Source organism: Telmatherina bonti (genome assembly GCF_933228915.1).
Source record: "Telmatherina bonti genome assembly, chromosome: 21".
NCBI classification, from domain to species: Eukaryota; Metazoa; Chordata; class Actinopteri; order Atheriniformes; family Telmatherinidae; genus Telmatherina; species Telmatherina bonti.
Window position 1 is genome coordinate 14197006 of NC_136630.1, and position 22383 is coordinate 14219388.

The 22383-nt window shown below is 38.6% G+C and overlaps 2 protein-coding genes across 2 annotated transcripts; one reads left to right on the forward strand and one right to left on the reverse strand.

The window, feature by feature from the left end:
- Positions 1 to 978: 978 nt before the first annotated feature.
- LOC306772074 (myosin light chain kinase, smooth muscle-like) lies at positions 979 to 10428 on the forward strand (the record flags this gene model as incomplete). The annotated part of the gene is made up of 16 exons (XM_079261469.1): positions 979 to 1178; positions 2925 to 3071; positions 3434 to 3562; positions 3859 to 3903; positions 3997 to 4127; positions 4213 to 4369; positions 4550 to 4852; positions 4940 to 5036; positions 5174 to 5377; positions 5960 to 6177; positions 8220 to 8343; positions 9060 to 9212; positions 9382 to 9511; positions 9679 to 9760; positions 9902 to 10042; positions 10223 to 10428. Exons 1-16 carry the CDS (start codon positions 1019 to 1021, stop codon positions 10426 to 10428), a joined length of 2427 nt encoding a protein of 808 aa, XP_079117595.1. The 5' UTR covers positions 979 to 1018.
- Positions 10429 to 10842: 414 nt separating this feature from the next.
- On the reverse strand, positions 10843 to 20741 carry coasy (CoA synthase). The gene is made up of 10 exons (XM_079261103.1): positions 20602 to 20741; positions 17656 to 18414; positions 17314 to 17528; positions 17011 to 17142; positions 13995 to 14184; positions 13621 to 13685; positions 13432 to 13516; positions 12894 to 12991; positions 12047 to 12193; positions 10843 to 11951 (listed from the first exon to the last, which is right to left on the reverse strand). The coding sequence occupies exons 2-10, from the start codon at positions 18338 to 18340 to the stop codon at positions 11892 to 11894; spliced, it is 1677 nt and encodes a 558-aa protein (XP_079117229.1). The 5' UTR covers positions 18341 to 18414; positions 20602 to 20741; the 3' UTR covers positions 10843 to 11891.
- Between the last annotated feature and the right edge of the window lie 1642 nt (positions 20742 to 22383).

The window sequence follows — 22383 nt, forward strand, 5'->3', positions numbered from 1 at the left end:
GGGAATGATCCCTCTTTTGATTAATGGGTGTTTAAAGTTAGATGTGGAAGTCCAGAAAAGTATGTTTGTGTTTTTAGAAACATTTTAGCGATCCAATTATGCAATTTTACACATAGAATGAAAGGAAGGGAGAAAAAAAACAAAACTTAAACTAAATTTACAGCCTTTTAACAAAGGAAACAATGAGCTTAAGCTGGTCAATAAAGTGACTTTACTTGATCTAAACAGATAATACCAGCAAGCCTGTAGCCAAGAATTGTCCACAACAAAAGGAAAGGGAGCACACCGTGGAGACACACCCGATGAGCAGCTTTCAAACATCTCATTTACCAGTGAACCTTGTGGTCACATGGTACTAGCTCTGCAATATTGCTTTCTTCTTGTTTTTTTCTTTTTCAACTGTCACCTCAATAATCCTGCTGCTAGTCATCTGCTCCAAGGCAGGACGTACGCACATAAAGCTGCTCTACAGGCTCTGCTTGATTTCTCACAGAGGCTCTGCCAGAGGTTGTGTGTCAGGGACGAGGTGTTTACAGGACGTAAAGATGGCAAAAAGAAGCTGACACTGGTGGTTTATGGCTATGGTCTGAAAAGAGACAATCTTTACGGAGGTAAACTTGTTTTTATATTAAATCTTTAGAATGTTGCTTTTGTAGTTTTGTGATGTTTTGCTTTCTGTTTTCCATTCGGCTCAGTGTTTTCTCACCCACACATTTCCTCTAACTTTTCCCCCGCTCTCAGTAGCGAGAGGCAGTAGGGGCTGGACATGTGTGCTTTTGATTAGCCTGTAGATAAAACTGTCTGTATCCTGTGTACTGAGGGGCAAAGAGTGATTTCAGCAGGGCTGTGAAAGCAGAGGTACCTCCTGTTAGAATCTCAGCTAATGAATAAATACAGACAGGACAACATGTGCAGCAAACCCAGAGAGTGAGAAAACAAGCAAGAAAGGAAGAGACGTCCAGACAGATGAGCAGCTGTTTGAATCTCAGTTGTTGACTCGTTGTTTTAAAAATCAAGGATGGACAAAGATGGCAAGAAGCCGAAGACCTTTGTGTCCACCTTCCGGTTGGACCTCAAACCTCAGGGTCAAAAATGCAGTGTGGGGAAGCAGACAAAGAACGGGCTGGATACTAACAGGATGCCGGCAGTAAACAAGTCGGGAGTCTCATCTGCATCAGGTAAATCCTAAAGGAAAAAAAGTTGTTTTGTTTAATATTGTTCCTGGTAAAACTGGACAGTTAGTTTTGAATGTGAACTCAGTTTCTGAGTTTGATTTCACAAGTATAAGCAAGAGGATGTGGAGCAAATGAAGCTTAATCTACTTGCAAGACAGTAAACTGTAGGAACTGCAGCTGCAGGTATCTATAAATTCAAAAACAAGAACCGAGGACAGGAACAAAGTTTGATGTGGAGAAAGACCGCACATTACTGAAACACGCCGAGCAGGACCAATCAGCTGATGAACCACTGCAGCCTTGGATAAACTGTTTCAGGGATGAATCAAAGGAAGCAGGGAAACTAAGTGAGGTGAACAAACAAGGAAAGCAGACACTTGACAATCAGACAGGAAAGTTATATTTCAGGAATAAACAAGTCAGAAAAAGTTGAATGCTGAGCATTAAAACAGAGTGACTGCTGACTAATGAAGCAATACAAATAAGGAAACAAACTTGGATATTTACAAAAACAACACATCAATTGATTATATTTAGAGATATTTTTCTTTGATGAAAAATGTGTGCATGTTTTGATTTTCATGACAGGGGGTGATGGTAATGGAAATGATTTATCTTTTTGTGGCATAAACATGATAAAATTGACAAAGAAACGACATAAATCTCTCCTCTCGATTTGGAAAATGGAGACAAAGTTTTAAAGGACTGCAAAGTAAATGAAAGTTTAAATAAACATAAATTAGCATTTATGTTTTTTGCCCACTTTAATTTTAGATAAACAGCGGCAAAATGACTAAACTACAGAACAAAATAAATAACACTTGTGATCATTTGCACACATATCAAATGGAATAAGAAATTCTTTTCATAATTTTTTTTTATCACCCCCTGCTATACTGTTGGCCTTTTTTTGTAATTTAACTGTAGTTACAGAGTTGCAGCAACAAATGCTGCTCTATGACGACATCATTTGCATTCATCTACACTTTCGCTTATCTCGACAAGACATGTCAAACCACATTCTCCACTTGTTTAAGCAGCATGGCCTCCATATGCTAAAAATAAAAATGCTTGCCTGCTCTCCAAATATGTCATCTGCTGCCAAATTAGAGAAATGAAATCAAACATGAAGTTTCTTTAGTACCTAGACATGTACAAAGGAAGTATCAATGCACCACATGGGTACACATGGCCTTGTTCCAACTATTTTTGCAACCACATCTGTTCATTGTCCATGTATAAAACCCATTACAGTTCCTGCTTGTATTTCATGCTTTAAATCAAACTTTTCACACAATGCACTCCTTTGATATGTGGGTTGGGTATATGACTTGCAGCTTGTCTGCACCTCTTTTATTCCCAAATAAAAACAAACCAAAGTCTGTCAAGCATTCAGCTGCTAGACATTCCAGCACTAAAATACACAAGTGTAATCAATGTGTGGTGGGAAAATCTTGTTAATACCACACCAAATTCCACAAGCCTTTAAATTGTTACCCTGTAGTGCCACAAATAACAGAGGAACGCATACATCCACATCAGTGCTTGGTTTCCTCCTTTACATCTACATTTATTTTGAAAATCACACAAACCCAACACTAATCATTTAGGAATTAAGTATGGTGGCCCTGAAGTGCAAACCACAACTACAAAACAAAAAAACGCAACAACAAATTAAAAAACAGCTTAAAAAGAAAAGTGATATTAGAAAATGAAACATGTCATCCTTGACTTCTCATTTCTATAAAGATGCCAAACAGGTGAAAGTTCGGAGTCTGGAAGCGCCTTGCTTCAAAGAGCCACTCAGAGACTGCTCAGTCTGTGAAGGAGGTGATGCCACATTTCAGTGTGTTATCATAGGAAGTCAACCTCTAAGTATTTCCTGGTTACATAATGGTGAGTTCTTATGTTTGGTTTTATTCATGCTTATGGTGTTCTTTCTTTTTTCTTATTATTTTTTAGTTAAATAAAACTATTTGCTTAACGTGTTTTGGTATTTAGGGGAGAAGGTGTGCTCGAGTAATACTTTCTTCAAAAATAGTGTTGCCAGTCTAACCCTGACTCAGTGTTTGCCTGGAAATACTGGGCAGTACACATGCATAGCTGAGAATCCTGTGGGACAGAGATCGAGCAGTGCTTTGTTACAAATCACAGGTAAACTTAGGAACAAACTGCAAACAGGTGGAGCACAATCAGCAGAAGCACAGTGAATGGATCTATGTGTACAGAAGCCCTGTGCAACTCTGTTTACAATGCAGCAGCAACAAAAGACATCTCCAGAACAAACAGCCATGAGCTGCAGAGGAAAGTCACACTGAAGACTGAAAACACTGCATTACCTTCAGCTTCTGACAGGGAAGGCCAACACAGAGAAGAGAAGGATAAAGGTAGATTATTAACGTTTGTTCAGCTTCCTAAAAACTCTCTGTGTTGTTTCATCCACATATTTCTCTCTTGTTCCTGTTTTTCTTAGGCTGATGAATAAAGTTGTGTTTGTCTGATATTATTAAACAGGGACGTGTCCATCAGGTTGTTAAGAAAAAAAACAATTATTACTGTGATTTGTCTGCTGTTTGTCACTGCAACCGTACATGACTGCTCCTATGTGATTGGTCAGTCGTTGTTTAAATCCCCCTATCATGAGACCAGTCTGTAAGTCCTCCTTCTTCTTCATTGTCCACAGCTGTCCGAGAAATCAGCCTTCCAGAAAACATCTCCATTAGCAAAGGTGAGTGTGGAATATCTCCTCATTTAAGCAACTAAATTAAGTCAAAACAAATTGCGCCTGAATTAGATATAAGGAAAACCTAACTGTCTCCAGGGCCTCCGGTGAAGTTTCTTGACCTACCAGAGAAAGTGGAGGTTCACGTGGGTGAGCATGCTCAGCTGAAGTGTGAGTTCAGGAGCAGCTCTGTCCCCGTGGCCTGCTGCTGGATATACAACAAAGTCAAGGTGAAATTATTAAAGTCACAATTGTTGGCAGTGGTGATCCATTTGTAAGCATTCAGCCCCTGAAATTCCTTGTGTTTGTGGACAGGTGGTGGCAGCAGGGCCTCGGACGTCAGTCAGTAGCACGAGGACGCAGAGCACTGTGGAGATCTCTAAGACTCTCCCAGATGACACAGGCTTGTACACTGTCATCGTGAGAAACCGAGCCGGCTCTGCCCAACACACAGTGTACCTCAGTGTCATCGGTGAGACGCAATCAGTTCATTGTTTGGGATTTGAGGTGATTCAAGATGATGTTGGTATTTGCTCTGCTGATAACCTCACAAATCACAGAAATGACTGGAAACTCGAAAGCATAATCAAAAGCTTTAATTCCATTATAAATGTGGATATTTGTAAGTTTAAAAAAAACGCTTTCTCTTTAGACCGGCCTGCTGCACCAGCATCCCAGCCTGTTGTATCCGGCCTTTCCACTCAGTCCCTGGTCCTGTCCTGGACTGGTCCCAGCTACGACGGAGGCACGGCTGTTTTGGGTTACATAGTAGAAGTCAGTCAAGAAAGTCAAGCTGGTAGCTGGACTGAAATAAGCCGGAGTAAGAACACATCATACCACATCCGCTCGGGCTTGGAGCCTCTGGGACAGTACCGCTTCCGCGTCAGAGCTTACAACTCTGCAGGCATCAGTGAGCCAAGCCGGGAGTCTGAACTTGTCAAAATGGCAAGTGGAAGTGAGTGATAAGCTCCCTTAGATGTTATGGCAGAAGTTTTTGTTGAGAAAATGGCCTGTTTGTCAACTCTTTTTTTTGTACTTAAAGAGGAAAAGAAAGAAGAGCCAGAGTCTTACAGCACAGTGACCATTGACACCAAACATAAGGTGCGGGACTATTATGACGTGCAGCAGAAGCTGGGATAGTAAGCAAGGATTTTTCTTTTCCTTTCCTTACCCCCCTTGACAAATATGAAATTATGCATTAGTTTAGATTAACTTGTTTTCTGAAAGAACCATCAGTCCTGATGAGTTGTAATGCCTCTTTCTTTTAACATCCTAGTGGAAAGTTTGGTGAGGTTTACCGGTTGATCCACAAAGAGACAGGTCAGGTGTGCGCTGGGAAGTTCTACCGAGCCCGGACCTCCAAAGACAAATCCGCAGCTCGTAAAGAGATTGAAATAATGAACAAGCTTCATCATCCAAAACTTGTCCAGTGTCTGGCTGCCTATGATACCCGTTCGGAGTTGGTCATGGTCATGGAGTAGTGAGTAATCTGGATCATGTCAAAGTATTTGTGCTGCGCTTAAAGTTTTTACTGATCATCCAAATCAGGGATCTTCGATCCTGGTCCTCGAGGGCCAGTGTCCCGCAGGTTTTCCAAGTGTCCCTACTGCAACACATTAATTTGAATAAGGTGTGTTGCAGCAGGGACACTTGGAAAAGCCTGCAGGACACCAGCCCTCGATGACCAGGAATGAGGACCCCTGACCTAAACGCACAGCAGCATCTGCAGGTTTCACATCACTATTATGCTACCAAGCTGTATCGGTGATTACCATGTTGGGGGTTAAATGGCATGGGTTTTTAAAAGGAAAACAAAAACTACAGTGATGGGTTCACAGATGAAAAGTGGTCAAAATAATTGTAGCAATGTGCCATAATCACTTAAAAGCAAAATTTAAAGAACAAAAACAGTTTCGTGGATCTTTTTGATAAGATGCCTGTTGGGTCAAATAACAAGGCATCTGCACAACATAACATTTCAGTATCTAATATTTACAGCTACATTTGTGACATGATTTGTAAAGTACCAGTGGAATGAACCTGACTGGTTGTATGTCTTTAGCATTGCAGGCGGGGAGCTCTTTGAACGCATTGTGGGTGATAATTTTGAGCACACAGAGCCCACCAGTGCTCGCTACATGAAGCAGATACTGGAGGGCATGCAGTACGTTCACAAGCAGAAGATCATACACCTGGATCTCAAACCAGAGAACATTGTGTGTGTGGATACAACCGGTACATTAATCAAGATCATTGACTTTGGCCTGGCCAGTGAACTGGGTGAGTCTGCTGAATTTACTGCACTGAATTATATATTACATGACAATTTCAGATATTTTAACTTGGTCATCGTTGCGCTTTGCTACATGGGCCAGTAAATCAGTCTGTTTATGTATGAATAATTTTGTTTATTCATATTGTATAAATAGGCAGCTGTGAGCTGTGTGCAGCTATTTGCATCCGACATGAGATGACACGTTAGAGATTTTATATCAACCTATCAAAAGTGTGAGGTTCCAAAAAGTTTGAAGAGGCTCATTACATGGAGGTCAGAAAATGTGTTTATCAAAAGGGAATATTTCAGTGTTTGTCGTGGAAATGCATATGCACTTTTTGGAGGACATTTCCGTAGTGCTAAGTTTATTAAGACAAATATTCTTTTTCTGTTTAGTCTGGAGACGTCAATAAGAAGTGTGATTGTTTTGGCCAACTTGTAAAGCATATATGAGATTAATCATGTGGTAGTGCAGGGCTACTCAGTTTAGTTCCACACGAGCAGCCCAGCCAGTTTTCAATGTGTCCATGCTCCAATGCGCCTAAATGCAGAGCTTTATAGGCTGTTGGATACACTGAATTTGAATTGAGTTTCTTGTTGCAGGGAGACAACAAAAACCTTCAGGAGTGTGGTCCTTGTGGGAACAGTTTGAGTAGCCCTGCTGTAGTGTGTGTATGTCGAATTCTAGTACAGTAGTAGAGAACCCTACTCTCTTGCTGGTGTTAAAGGTGGAGGATGTAAGATTTTCAATATTTAAAAAAAAAAAAAAAAAAAAAAAAGAACTAATGAAATAACTACAATCATAATTACATGGTTTTTTTGAACATGTAGGTTCCAGTCTGTCCATATTTGATGTTTTTAAATTACAAGTTTAATGACAAATGACAAAGCACTTTTTTTTTTTTTTTTTTTACTGGTAGGCAAACATTTAAGAAGGGTCTTTGTCATTAATTAAACTTGCAATTTAATAACACATCAAATATGGACAGACGGGAACATACATGTTTTAAAAAACTAATTATGACTGTAGTTATTTATTTATTTATTTATTTTTTTTAATATTGAAAATCTGACATACTCCACCTTTAAATGTTTCCGTGCTTCAACTCAGCTGATTCCAATTGAATAAATCCAACACCCTAACAAGTCATTAATTTGAACCAGGTGTGTTGAAACAAGGAAAAATCTAAAACAATGGTATCCAGCTCTGGTCCGAGAGGGCCACAGTCCTGCAGCTTTTCAATGATTCCCTGCTCTAAAACATCTGACTCAAATTAGTCATCGTCCAGAAACTCATAGGCTGTTGGATCCATTTCATTTAAGTCAGGTGTGCTGAAGCAGTGATTTATTGCAAACATGCAGGACAACAGGCCCCAAGGATGAGGGTTCCATACTGCTCTAGCTCAAGCTGCTACTGTCCTGCAGCTTTGAGATGCTTCCCTGCTTCGGTGCACCTGATTCAAAAGATTCAAATGTAGATGTAAAGGATCATTAACAGGCTTGTGCAGGAATAACCTTTTAGATCTGCAGAATGATGTCCCTTTAAGGACTGGAGTTTGACATCCTAGCCGTAAAGCATCCAGGAATTTTACAAAAATAAAAATGTGTAATGACAAGTGTATCAAAAAGCTCTCTAAACTCTGGACTTTAAAAACAAAAAGCAGCTTTGACTCAGATAAACATTTCTTGCTTCTAAGCCACAATATATTTACAATACTTCATCCCTCTAAAAATAACAAGAACACACAAGGCCAGAACCAAATAAACTGAAAACGCATACCAAAGATAAAAAAAAAGAGATCCTAGAGGTCTGCAGGGGCAGTTACATAATGAAAATCTTGTGATGACGATGCTGCCACAACTTCTGTTAAATATTAGCAGGAAAAAGATGAGGCCAACTCGAGCAGAAAATCAAACTTGAGACTGGGTGGTCTGTTTAGCAGTGACTAAAGTCTTCTGTATACAGCAGTACAAACAAAACCAAAGCATTCAGTGTAGCAGCGTTTTAAAAAAAATGTTCATTTAATTTTTTCCTCTTACGTTTCAGAGGAGGGCAAACCTCTGATGGTGATGCATGGCACACCAGAGTTTGTCGCCCCTGAGGTAATCAACTATGAGCCAGTGGGGCTGGAGACGGACATGTGGAGCATTGGGGTCATCTGCTTCATCTTGTAAGTTAAACTAGGGTAAAGGTGCCTTCAAATGGTTGCACACTCTCACTTTTCTAAAAGGGGAAAAATAAACTGCAGACAACTTTGAAGTTACTCGTTATAAACTTTAGGATGTGTGCTTGCAAACTTGACAAATAATCAATCTTTCTTTTGTAAAGCATTTTTTTATCAACAGTTTACATAAAGTTGTTGCATGTTAAAAACACAAGCATTCACACACTCAGTTTAATCAAAACTAATAAAAGCAGACAGATCTGATCACACACTCAAACACAAACTACACAGACATAAAGCCCCCGCCTCTCAACCCCTCTAAAACACACAAAAAAAGACACAAAAAAAAGCTAACGTTTAGATGTGACAAAACAGATCAGGAAATGATATCCTAAGAGTCTGTCCACATCAAGAGCCACGCCACACAGGTCATCACCATGGAAACCACCCAGATCAAGGTTAATCTGTCTTTGCTTATTAATCTAAAATAAAATGGCAGTTCTGTATTGTTTAAGTTTTCTTGGTAATTCAGATATTTTGATAAAAATTAAACTTCAAACATGTACAAAAATACGGCGCAACAAACAGATTTAGCGCCATCTGCTGGTGCTGACCTGGTATGTCCACAGCAGTCAGTGGCAGTAACTGCACCTCACCAGGAGACAGAACACATGTCATTTGTGCAACAAAAAACAAGTATATGTTGTTTGTTTGTGATCAAGACTCAGTGGAGAATCCCCCTTCCAAGGAAACAGCGACGCTGAGACTTTGGCTCTTGTGACAGCAGCCAGCTATGAATTTGATCCAGAGAGTTTTGAAGACATTTCTGATGAAGCCAAAGATTTTATCAGCTCCCTACTGAAGAAAGACCAGAGGTTAGTCCTCCCCTCAGAAGATAGTGATTATATGAGCAAAATGATCCTCCTATCATGAATGACACCGAGCTTTCAACATGAAAGTTTAATATTGCAGACAATCACAGGGAGACTGCTTGCAGCATTTGATGTTCTGTTCCTCTCCCTTCTCTCTGTGCTTTGACTCCAGAGCCAGGCTGTCATGTACTGAGGCTCTCGCACATTCCTGGATGGCTTCGTTTACCCCTCTGAACCGCAGACCCACCAAGTCCCTCAAAAAAGAGAAGATGAAGCACTTCCTGGCTAGGCGCAAGTGGAAGGTACCTTTTTTTTTTTTTTTTTTTTTTTTGCTTTAATGAAAACTACCTGTGCTGGTAGCAAAGTATTACACTGAATGTTTTCCCATTCTTTTATCATAGTCTTGAAGCTTTTGAGTGGTGTTGGTCATGAATTGCATTCATGTCCTCTTATCTCTTTCAACCCCCAGAAAACTGGCCAAGCTGTTTTAGCCCTGCAGCGGATGGCTAACCTCTCCAGCAGGCCAGACTCTCCTGGCAGCTCCTCAGAGGGTAACACAGACACAAGCCCCGTACATCTGCATACATATGGCAAATGACTCAGTTCTAGTCTGTCACTTCAAGTTTAGCATTTTTGTGAACAGTAAAATCCTGTTTCTGTTTTTCTTCATCATCCTCCATCCTCTCATGCAGAGCCAGGCTGGAGCCAAGAGGCAGAGGCGGCCATCCAGTCACTGGACATGCAGCTGCAGATTGAGCCTTGCTTCCAGCAGATCCTGAAGGATGTCACACTTCCCCGGGGAGCCACTGCTCAGCTGACATGCCTCGTTGATGGTAGGGTCAGGACTGTGGTGCATTCTAGTGGATCCACAAGCCATTTTTGAAAGCAAAACTAGTGAATCAAATTCTTCTTGGTTACATGGAGTGAAACTATAAGCTATAGTTCAATGTGTGTTTTTATCATCTACAAATATTTAATGTCCAACTTCTGTATGCATTTTATTTTTGTCCTAGGTTACCCGCAGCCAGAAGTGAAGTGGCTTAAGAACAATGAACCTGTGACTGGATCATCTAGAGTGACCATGGAGCAGCATAAAGATGGGCTTTGTTCCCTTGTTCTGGCTGATCTGAAACTTTCTGACTCTGGGGTTTATGTGTGCAGAGCCAAAAACAAGCTGGGAGAAGCAATGTGCTCTGCCAAACTGAAAGTAGAGCTGTAAGGGATTGTGTGGGTGGAAAGGATTTCCTTTATTATGTCGGCACATGGATGCATATACACAGCTGTGAGGCAAAATGCAGATGTGCTGTCATCTTGGGGCCAGTAAGGCTTGGATCTGAAGTCCTTTTGTTTCACGAATGAGTTAGTGGTGCACTCTATTCTTAAGATGTGGCTGTTATGCTCAGTTACTTGGACACCATGTTTTGAATTAACCCAAGGTTACATTAAAATGAAGCATTTTGCACAAGATGTTCACGTGTAAATGTTTTTAAAAAATAACATTAAAGGCTGAATTTGAAAGATGGATTAAGTTGTATAAAATGCTTTTAATTGGTCAAATCAAGTTTCAACAATCCTGATATTCAAAGCCAAATAATAAAAATAAACAAGGAAAAGGCGATTACTTCATGGTGAAAAGCATTTAATGTGTGTTTAGTCACAAAAAAGATGACGTGTAACTTGGACAATGGCAAGGTCAAGCTTCATCAGCATGGTTAAAACTGAATTGGAGGACATTTTCTGTGGTTTGACACCTTTTGTAAAAACTAGTAAAGATGTGAACTCTTGAAAAAAACCCAGAGAAAGCAGTTTGTTTTTTTTGGAGATTGCACTTTAAAATTAACATCTTTTTATACATAGAATTGACTTAAAAGTCAATACATGGTAACTGACTTACCATAATCCATCCAACTGGCTAAATTCATTAACCTCCATTTATAGTTTATTAATGCAATACCCACTAGTTTTCATCTGTCAACATTGCCACACAACCACATTAACTTTACTGGTCAGTATGCACTCCATATTCCTATATTATGCAGCACTAAGGTATTTTACAGTCGTTTTCACATTACAAATGTGAATTTTAAAGCCTCTTTTTCCAAATCCTAAAAGCATTTAATTAAAACAGTTTCACAATCCTAATTCACTTTCCTCAAAATGCTTGAATAAACTTTCATGTTCTGAGGTTATTCAAGGACTTTAGAAACAACCATCCAATCAACATTTTTCACCCTGCTGAACAAGTTTACTTCAGAAGTTACTGTCGCTGTTCTTTTAAAAGGCATGCTATTCATTTATAAAAGGCATTTGGAGGAAAATGAGCCTAAAGCTCTTTAGTCAATATAAGAATTTAATAATCCCAAGCAAAATTTCCATATTGAAATATTCAAAATGATTGTTAGGGACTGATTGTAAACTTTTTAAATGTTTATCACTATAAGAAGCATCTTTGAAATAAAACTAGCATTTATAGTTGAAAGTCTTGTTAGGCACTGAGTCACATTTACAGAAGTAAGGGACCTTGCTCGATTCTCCTGAAAAGATGGCCGTCCTCACTTTTTTCTAAGGCAAACTATCCTTGTTATGATCAGTCATTTGTGTGAATGTGTCCCTAAGCCAGACACATACTTTGTCTGTTTGCACAAGTCAGATTTGACATGGCGTAGAGAACAACGCGTCTTCCTAGTGCCCCTCTGGCTTCTGTTGGATCCTCTTCTGCAGAAGATTCCAGGCTTTCAGTACCTTTACAATAAAAAACAAAAACATGAGTACAACTGCTATTTTTTTCATTTAGGAATTCTTTTCACCTAATGCATATATGTGGTGTGTTTGCGGACCTGTTTCCGAGTGACCTCTGGCTCCCACAGAGTGCTGAGTACTACGTTAGCATGCTCCACTTGCTGACTGTTTGACCACTGACTCTGCAGCCTGCGCAGGGCGTCTTCTGTGGTCACACCATCGCGTTCCGTTATCCTTAACACAGCCTGAGATGGGAAAACAGCAAAATGAGCGAGATGAATTATGAGTATTCCCATTTAACAACTTTTCTGCACCCTAGTGGTCATAAAATAGCAAAAGCTCATGTCTTATGTCACAGTCATACCTTTTTTTTCTCTCTACATCTATAGATTAACAATTATTTAATATTTAATTTTTTTTTTTTTTTTTAATAATATTTTTTTTATAATAATATTTTTTAAAAAACGCAGTTTTGATCAGTCTCATTTAAACTTTGTGGATCTGTTACTGATAATGCAAAGCAATGCAGAACTGAGTTAGAAGAAATCTGGATTTGTGGTTCAGATGGTTACATAATATAAGTAAGTATGTGCCAATTGTTTTCCATTTAAACTTAGCAATTATTGATTACCTGAAAAGTAAATGGTTAAAAAAAAAAAAAAAGGTTTTGCTCTTCTGGCTCACTTCCTGCATCTTGTGTGCTCATTTAACTATGCTGGTTTTGCAATTTAAAAAAAAAAAAAAAAAAAAAAAAAAAAATCACTTAAACGAAGAAGCGTAGACCCCAAAGGGTTTCAGGAACACTTGCAGATTCTTCCATCTGCTCATATTTTGCATGCAAGATATTTTGTCAACAGAAAACTGAAGGATACGCTTTTCGGCACTTGTAAAGTGCAATATGCATCCAGTGTCCTCACATCATCAGCGTCACTAATCGAAGATTACCTCTTCCTGAGGGATGACAGTGACCCAGACCTCATGCACCATGTCTGTCCAGCCAGCTTCGAGAAGAACGGCAGCATCCACCACACAAACCTGTTTACCTGCACAGAATCATTTTACTGTTAGAAAAATATGTACATTTGGACATATAACATGCAACAGAAGAACCCTGGCTGGAATAATCCATCCCCTTAAACCATTTATATATGAACCCTCTCAACATTTATGATCATTTTCTAAAAATAATGTTGCTGAACAGAGAAGACTACAGTGGACACAACATAGTGATAAAATTATGGGATGTCTTCAGAGAGAGGCTCTTTCCTTTCTGCAGCTTTAAGGACCTGTAAAATATGTCATCCCTGACCACAAAATAGTTATTTGCATTATTTATATTGCTGCAATATAATTTCCATTATGAGATTAATAAAAGATTTCAGGTTATTTCTCTTAGCTTTAGCAATCACATATTTTTCTTTTTAGGGTCTCCGCCACAACAAGCTATTGCCAAGAATAATATAATATAAAATTTATACAATACCGTCGTCTTTGGCTTGTTTAATTCTGTCCTTTACCAGAAGTGCAATCTCAGGCCATATAATGTCTGTCAGAGCTTTTAATCCATCCTGTGAGAAACACATCAACTTTACTAAACTGAAGACCTTCAGTGAAGTCCAACACTTGCCATGTTGCAATGTGCCACATCTTTACCCATAATCAGTCAGATTACCTGGTTTCCAAAGACTTTTCTCCCCAGTGCACGTCTGTTGATACTTTTATCCTCATTTAAGATCTCTAAGCGAGAGAAAAGAAACTTATCACTGCAGAGCTGTGCCAAGTATAAAATATCTTGACTCATGCAACAAGCTTTAAATAAGGCAATGTCTTCTATTCAAGATGCATAATACAGTAAAAGCTGTAAACGAGGTGTCTGAAAACTCGCCTGAGTCATCACAACAGATCTTTATAAGACAGTGTGTTCATTATGTCAATCAATAAGGTGGTTAAAAAAAAAAACCCCAACAAAAGAGAGCTTCCTCTGAGGTATCACAAACTCAATCCAATGTAACCATCGCGTGACCTGGAAGTAAAGTATTTATCCACCTGGGCCAAATTCTTTGAGCACTCTGTGATAGCCCGCTGTGTTTAACTGGTACACCTCGTGGCCCAGCTTGTCGCAGTCGATCCGAGCTGCACCGAGAGCCTCCAGCTGTTTGGCGATGGAACTCTTTCCACTGCCGCTGCCTCCTGTCAGGCCGATCACATATGGAAGGGAAGGGAGGTGGGATGAGTCCTGGTAAACGGGAGACAGAAGACAAGAAATACAAAGCCGCGGGATACACAACAAACACAGCCAGAGCACGGGTGGAGGTGAAAACAGGATAAATCTTTAAATTTGTTTTGACAAAGACAGAAAGACTTTTTAAATCAAGTCAGGCTTTCTTGAGCAGTCTCCCCACCCTCGCAGGGAGAAGAGAAAAGGCAAATAAAATAAAATGAGACAACCAACTGAACTGAACGTTTTCCTGTCATGTTCACTTGCCAGCATTTTAATCTGTTATATACAATTAACATAATCTATCTGACACCTTTCTCTCCAATAAACTTTAACAGGATCTGGCATCTGACAGAACCATATAAATTTTTTTTTTTTTTTTAACTGTAGGTGCCTGTAGATGTGTGAGCATCACCACCATTAGACAGTTCAATTCATCACAAAACTGTTCCTCAGGCAGGCTGCCGGGGCTTTCCACACAATGCTCTATGAACATACTGATATTTATTGTCGTTTCATTGTTTGTACTATTGTTTTATCTTTTTATGTTGGTTTTGGAATATGTTTATGCTGCTTTAACAAAGGAATATATAGGTTACCTGTTATCTACCGATTTGTAATAAACATTGTGTCACATAAAATCTTAAACTGCTCTGCTAACATGTTATGAGACTTTACCTCGCTTAAGAATCTATGTTTAATATTTAGTACTTATAAAGTATTAGAAAAGAGCTTATAAATGCAGTTTAACATTTAAGATTTAAATAATCACTGCCATTTTGATATGCTACACAGTCACTTTGTGCAGAAGTGACTTTTTGAACAAGAAATGAAGAAAAAAAAAGTGTTCCTTACCCCTAGCTTAAACAACACAGCCCCTATGGTTTAATGTTTTACTCCAACAAGTCATTAAAAAGACAAGAAAAAGACAGAAGAAGCTTCAGAGCAAAATCTGAGAATTACTTCCTTGGAGACGAAACTGCTTCTTAACACTAAAAAACTGACGTTTTTGTCTCACAATCCATCTTATAGTATTATATGTCTTGTCATATTCTCATATTGCTTGCATACACTTCCTAGCTACACAAACACTCATAAATCTCATAAAAAGTTGGATGTGTATCCAGTATGAACCTTTGACGAGTCTAAGATCCCATTAGTGAGACCCATTATTAAATAAAAATGTACTAACATGAAACTGTTGTATTGTAATCTGCTAGCTTGTACATTTACAGTAAACAGGTAATTTCCTCTGTTGCCACAGGACTTTATTTACTTTCACATAAAAATAATCCAAAACCATACTCAAGATGTTCACACAAGTAAAGTATGTTTAACAAAATGAATAGAAGAAAAACATATTTGGCCGTTTATTTTTTGAAAATATGAAATATTAGGTATCTGTAATTCATTTAAACTCAGCTTTATTTGTATGGCGCCACTTCACAACAATAATGTGAGTTGATGTGTCTCTCACTTTACAGACACATCAACTCAAGCCAATTCCTAAAAAAAACGAAAAAAACAAAACCTACACAAAGGAAACCAACAGACTGCATTGAATCTTGTAAGTGGGAAATGGCTGTAAAACTTTCTTCTATCCAGTTAGGCTCCTTTGTGTAGCAGTATGACAAATGCTTCTGATAACAATCCATCTGTCTGGAGAAATTTTAGTCCATTCCTCTGAGCAAAAAAGCTTCGTCAGTGGGATCTATGACCTGCTCTGACCATTATCGTGGATTCAGTTTAGGACTTTGACTTGGCTGTCCAAAACTATTACCTTTATACTTCTTTAACTATCATTTGGCAGATGAGCTTTGGTGGATAAGATAGCCTGCTGCACTGCCTTCTGCTGGGATTCGGTTCATCAACAGAGACTTTTCACACAAAATTTCAAATTACAACCCTTTTAAAATGACTACAGAGATCAACAATGACAAAACATCTTTGCTTATAAGGCCCAGATCATGATACAACACAACTGTATGAGTGTGTTTGTGATTTGAAAACAGCAAGCTCCCTACTGAAGACAAACAAAGCTGATAGTGTTGTGTGAACAGGAAGGGGAAATCCAGATGGTGATCAAGAATATTTCCAGGTGCCAGAACACAGTTTAAAGGGATATATAGTCAGCTGTGATGCATACATTGGAAAGGTAACCTGTAGTCAAAACTCAAGCCTTGAAGTTCCTTCATTTGTGTACAAAATGAGAGTTGACTGACAAAATCCAAACTTGAGGTTCTCTGGGGTCTTCTTTTATTTATGCAGGCGGTCCTTAGTTTACGAAAGAGTTTCGTTCTCACCGCTGCGATGAAACTCAAAATTCCGTCCATTAAGTGAGATTTTTATCCTTATATACCCCATATCGCCTCCTTGATCATGAAATAACTATCTAAATACACATATCATACATCATATTAATAGAAAAACAGTACTGGAAATTAAAACGCACTGAGCCTCCATGTCACGCGTTGTATAAGCTTATATGGACCTTCGTAACTTGCTCTATTTTTCATTAACATTTATTTAATGAGCGTCGTAAAGTCAAAACGATGCAAGTCGAGAATTGTATACATGAAAATGAAACTAAAAGGACAGAAGCCTAATCTTTACACGTTACTGGTATACTGTAGCCTGAAAACAAAACATTCCTCTTACCTTCAAAAGAACGTTAATTAAAGAAGGTGGTTTTACCCAGACAAATACGAAGTATTTTTTGCAAAAATCTAAAAAAGTTGATGTATTGGGCTACTATATACCCTCAGAGTTAATGTTAAAAGCTTTTTTAATTTGAAAAAAATAAATCTTTTATGAAAGTTTAGTTGTCTTTGTTGTGGAACTTACTTTTGGAGGACTGAGAAGAGTCCCCAGCAGACGAGAGCGCAGGCTAGAAGAGCTGATCTTCTCCTCCTCGATTTCATTGTGGTGGGCATCCTTAAGTAACTGGATCTCATGAAGGACAAGAGGCTGAAGACCCTAATTTAGGAGTTAAAAAAAATATGACAATGGGATCAGTGACGGTGGGATATTTTTCCAGCTTCATCTGTCTAAAAATCAATCAATTGTACTCATAAAATTATGTTCAGCATAATGATCAACTATGAAAGAAAAGTATATATGTTTTTAGAAACACAACTCCTGACTTACATTCTCAATCCGTTTCTTGTTCACAGCCTCGCCTCCTTTTCTTGTCTCCTCGCTAACCACAATGCACTTCAGCAGGGGGTCCACTATAGACACTCCATAGGGGTCATCAAGAGGCACAATCTCTACCTGAAGTGAGGGTTTGGTGTCCTGTAGAAACTCTTGTAGTCTCTGCACTCGCAGAATATATGGCTCAATCAGCTCCTTCAGCACTTTCTCTAAAAATCAGGGAGGAAAGGATGTCTGGAAAACTTGCATTGTGTCAAATCATTAAAATATGATTTCAGCAGCAGAGACCAACAGAAATTAATACTCCAGAGGTAAATACTTAAAATAATTACTCACTTTTAAGCATCGCTTGGTCACACAAACCAATGAGGAACCTTCTATTGGCCAGCAGACATGAGATGTTGAGCAGCGTCTTGTGGGCTCCATGGAGGCGGTCAAATGTTCCCCCTACCACCACATCACTGTAAGTTTCCAAAGGTTCCACCTTTTCTTTTTGGTCTTTCAGTGTCTCTTCCTTCTCTTGCAGCTTCACTAGTTGGGGTTGGAGCAGCACTGATGGTAGATCGGGCCTACAGACGTAGCAATGACCAGCATACTTTCCCAGACATTCCGTGACTTGATGAGACTGATGTGGGTCCTGCAGCATAAAGTCTGTCAGGACCACCTCTGGGCAGTGGGACAGCTGTTGTGGCGTGGGGAAGGGGCAGTTTGCAGTCGGGGTCCCGCTGCAGGCAGCTGGCTGAGCACGTACGTTAGTCAACAAAACACGGACATCCAGGTGACCACACACGTCTGCTGCATTGCTGTAAAGGCGAGTGATGAGTGTGGACAGGTCCACTACTGGTGGAATGAAAACTGGCCGAGGCTGGCTCCCACTTCCCAGGTTCAACCCAGGGTGGAGGTGGACGTAGAGTGTGCGGTCAACAAGCTGAGCAGCCGAGCTGAGCACAGGAGCAATGCGTAAAGGGAGGGTGTGGAGAGGAGACGTCAGCACTAGGATGCCTGTGCTGAACATGGACATGTTATGCTCTGGTATCGCCGTGGCTCCCAGTAGTCACAGTACTTGAAGAGTCACAATTAGGCAGTGAGTAAACACTGGAAAGGAAGGAAAACATAGACAAAAAGAAAAAAAAGCTTTCCTTTGGATGACATTAAAAACAAATGATAATATTATAAGATGGGAACATTGTTATAAGATATAAAGCGGGAAAACTCTTTGCTTAAAAGCAAACACATTCTTACACAACATAGAGACTACAAGATCAGTCATTTCTTGAATGGTTATTTGGCATTTTGAAATACTCAGCACTGCTGGACTACTTCATGAAGCCTACAAACAAACAGAAAGTAATGCTGTTGCATTCACCGTGGATGCAGCGTTGTCAGCTGCTGGAGAAACATGCTTTTTTTTTTTTGCTTAAAGACATGTTTAAAAATGTTCATTCTCTCAGAAACAAAGACGTGACAATCTGTAATTTGAGTATTCAATATATGATAAGAAAAGCATACCATAAGTAGAGTACATTTAACTTTAAAGTTATTGACTACCAACATTTTTTTGTATCTTCTTCTTTGACCTACTATAAACATTTTAATGTAAATTAATTAAGATAGAATCATAATAAATCTAATTAAGGAAAGAAACAATCTGTACATATATCCTGCAATCTTCTGTGCTACTAATTATCTCACGGGCTATATAACAGAGCAGTATTTTTTCTACAACCACAGCATGCATCTTCCCACATAGGTGAAGCTACTTACGGCATCAATTATGATGAAATGACTTGTTGCCATCTGAAAGTGCATGTTTAAATTGTAAACCTTTTGATTATTTATTAAATTCAGGTAATAATCTGCTTTTTAAATGGTTATTACCAGCATTATGTTGAAATATCCAGACAGTATATCCGAATGAAACACGGCTTATTCATTTTAAATTATATATTGTAGATAATGATTCAATGCATTTATTTTCTGAAGAATATTATCAGTGATAAATTTGTCTCGTACAGACCCAATTGGACAGTAAACACAGCTGCTGACTAGTTAGTTTTTATGCGAGGGTGCAGGGTAACAACATCTTCATTAAAGACAACATAAGAATATGGCTCAAAATGTCATCTGTTGTGTTACTTGTTGCAGAAAGCAAATACTTAAAAGACTGACAAAAAAAAACAAATAATAAAAAACCCCGTTATTTTAATGTTCCAGCTCATATGTTACACTGGGTCGGTTACATTTAAACATGAAGACAATAACATTTTAATCCTGTGACATTGTGTCACAGAGTTTACATGCACTTTCCTAAACCAAGTTATCTGCCCAGTTTACACTGATATGATAAATGCTACTTAAATTTTATAACATCTAGTGGCAGATTCAAAACACAATGTAATGCAAAAGCTCAATAATGGCTTTAGCAAACAACTGTTACTGGAGCTACCTATCAAGCTGTCCACGAGCAAGGCCGGATTATCCAATGGGAATTATAGGCACAGGCCCAGGGGCCCATGCCCCTTTGGGGCCCACGTAGGGCAAACACCAGCAGTTTGGACATGAAACAAAATGTACACAACAGCCAGATAGTTACACCACTACCAATAGTGTATTGCTATTGGTACCATTGGCTGAGAGATGTCACAAATGTTGTTTCACAGTGTATCATTCACAATTTTCACAATGCTGTGGTGTGGAAGGGGGCCCCTTGAACACTCTGGGCCCAGGGGCCTGTGGACTTTTAATCCGGCCCTGTCCACGAGAGATATGATTGGGGACAGATTACACCTGGCTACATTATTGGTAACTACCAATAATAGTACTAGTACGATCAATCACTGACCAATCATATTACAATACGCCTTAGACATAAACTTTGCTTACAGCGGTTATCTAGAGCTGTAAATTGTTTAGCTAATTTGACATGTTGCTAGTTAGCTGCGGATAAAAGGACAGCAGCGGAAGTGCTAACCAAAGGTTTTTAGTTATTAAGTAGTTGGACGTAAACTGAGACCTAGAGTGAACTTCATGCAAAGTCAAAGCTAGCTAGCTTCATATGGTGCTACAATGATGTTGTAAATGGGGGAACCAAAGGCCAATTTGAATCTACGTTTGAAGAAAAACTAGTTCAAGATGTTAAGGGCGTTATTTGTTATATTAATGATGATACAGTCTGTGTTTTGATACAGGTATCATCGTGCGGCCCGATTACACAGAAACTGAAAATCGCTACGAGCTGACAACCTGGCAGACATTTCCTCGTGCAGTTCATCGCTAGCTTACCTTTGTTGATACATCTAAAGCAATGTGCAGAACGGATCAACCGTGCAATGCCTATGTATAACTGGCCACATATTTACTGATCAGATCATTTGTCTGATACCCTTCACCTAGGAACTGTGGAATCCACCTCACCCTTTTCCAAACAGCGAAGAGGCACCTACTAGTGGAAGTCACTCGCAAATGAACTGGGTTGGATGATCACGTGATATTTTTATTGTACGTGATAGGTTAGGGAGCGGTTACCGACCGACGTACGGGAGGTGTTGTACTGGGCAGTTAGACTTTAACTGGGAGAAAGCTTGGCATCTGCCTGATAAATACTGCATTCCCAACAAAACTAAAGACATTTATTTTAAGATACTTCATAAAATTTACCTGGTTAATGCTGTGATCTCCAAATATTTTAATATAACTAATAAAGGATCTTTTTGTGAGGTAGAAGAGGAAACTGTAACTTTTATTTCTTTGAAATGTGTAAGAACTCTTTTCAAAAGTAACCTATTTGATCATCTGAACCTTGTGTACTCCCTGAAACTAATATCATTTTCTATTATGAAAATCTCAGCAATAAACCTCTTGAACATGTAGTTACCTATTTCATATTACAAGCAAAGGTTTTTATTCATTAACAAAAATTCCTCGAACAATGCTGTTTCCCCTATTCCAAATAGAAGTTAACTCACTTTTTGAACTTCTAAACTCCTTAAACACATTATAAAAAAAAACTGAGGCTATGCAATTTTTATAAAAAATATTTTTAATGTAGATTCCCCCTCTTCATAATATATACTTTGTTTTATTGTCATATTCAGTTGTATCCTCTCATCTTTGTTCCTGCTTCAGTCTGAATTCTAATTGGTATATAGCCTTGTTTGTCTTATCCATATTGTCCCAATCTTGTTCAACATTGTAAACATAATATGCATTCTTTGTGGTTCAAGAAACCACTATATATATATATATATATATATATATATATATATATATATATATATATATATATATATATATATATATAAAATTAGCTTGTTGCACCCATGTGTTGAAAGAAGCATTCTCGAACAATGAGTGAGTTGCCCCTGGTTGATGGCCTGTTTGAGGTAGTGAAAACTTTGCCCATCCGGTTCGCCGCCAGGTCACCTGGGCTATACATGGTATAGACCCTGACTACTCTTGTATCTTGCATTGTGTTAAGAGTCGCATTCGTCTTTTATTTCCCAAATTAATGTTTTTATAATTGCAAATTTGTTAAATATTCATATTATTTTTGCCAAAGACTCAATACACCACTTTTCCACCTGTTGCCAAGTTACAGCCATAACTTAAGTGTATTTTAAGTTTTCTTGTTGTGGTAAACAGCCTAAAAGTACTCCTTGTAGTATCTTTTTTTAGAATCTGTTTTCCACCATGAAGAAAGCAAAAGCAAATTGCTAAGTTGAAGGTAGATCTATCGTTAATTTTTTTTCTTTAAGTTTTTAACTTAAAAAAGGACCAAACGAGCCAAGAGGTAATCAAAGATAAACTGCAGGAACTAACTTTACTGGAAACTATTTCTCCATTTATGGCTATTTTTAAGGCAGTTTTAGAAAAGTTACATTTTCATAGCATGCATGATGATCACTGTTAGAAAATTAATTAAGCCCAAGGGACTTGAGAAATATACAATTATTAAAAACAAGATAAAATTATTGCAATTACAAAAAGCGAGGCAAATAACAACTCTTACATAAGATTCTTTTTAATTTTCAATTTATACTTTGAGGCCAACAATTTCTTTTTACA

What these genes read in the sequence shown, in the direction of transcription:
- coasy (XM_079261103.1), bottom strand. Translation starts at nt 18,340, where the DNA reads ATGTCCATGTTCAGCACAGGCATCCTAGTGCTGACGTCTCCTCTCCAC. An exon ending in ACAAGAAACGGATTGAGAAT is followed by an intron (nt 17,143 to 17,313) that starts GTAAGTCAGGAG and finishes CTCCTAAATTAG; the next exon opens with GGTCTTCAGCCTCTTGTCCT. An exon ending in CTCTTCTCAGTCCTCCAAAA is followed by an intron (nt 14,185 to 17,010) that starts GTAAGTTCCACA and finishes CCCGTTTACCAG; the next exon opens with GACTCATCCCACCTCCCTTC.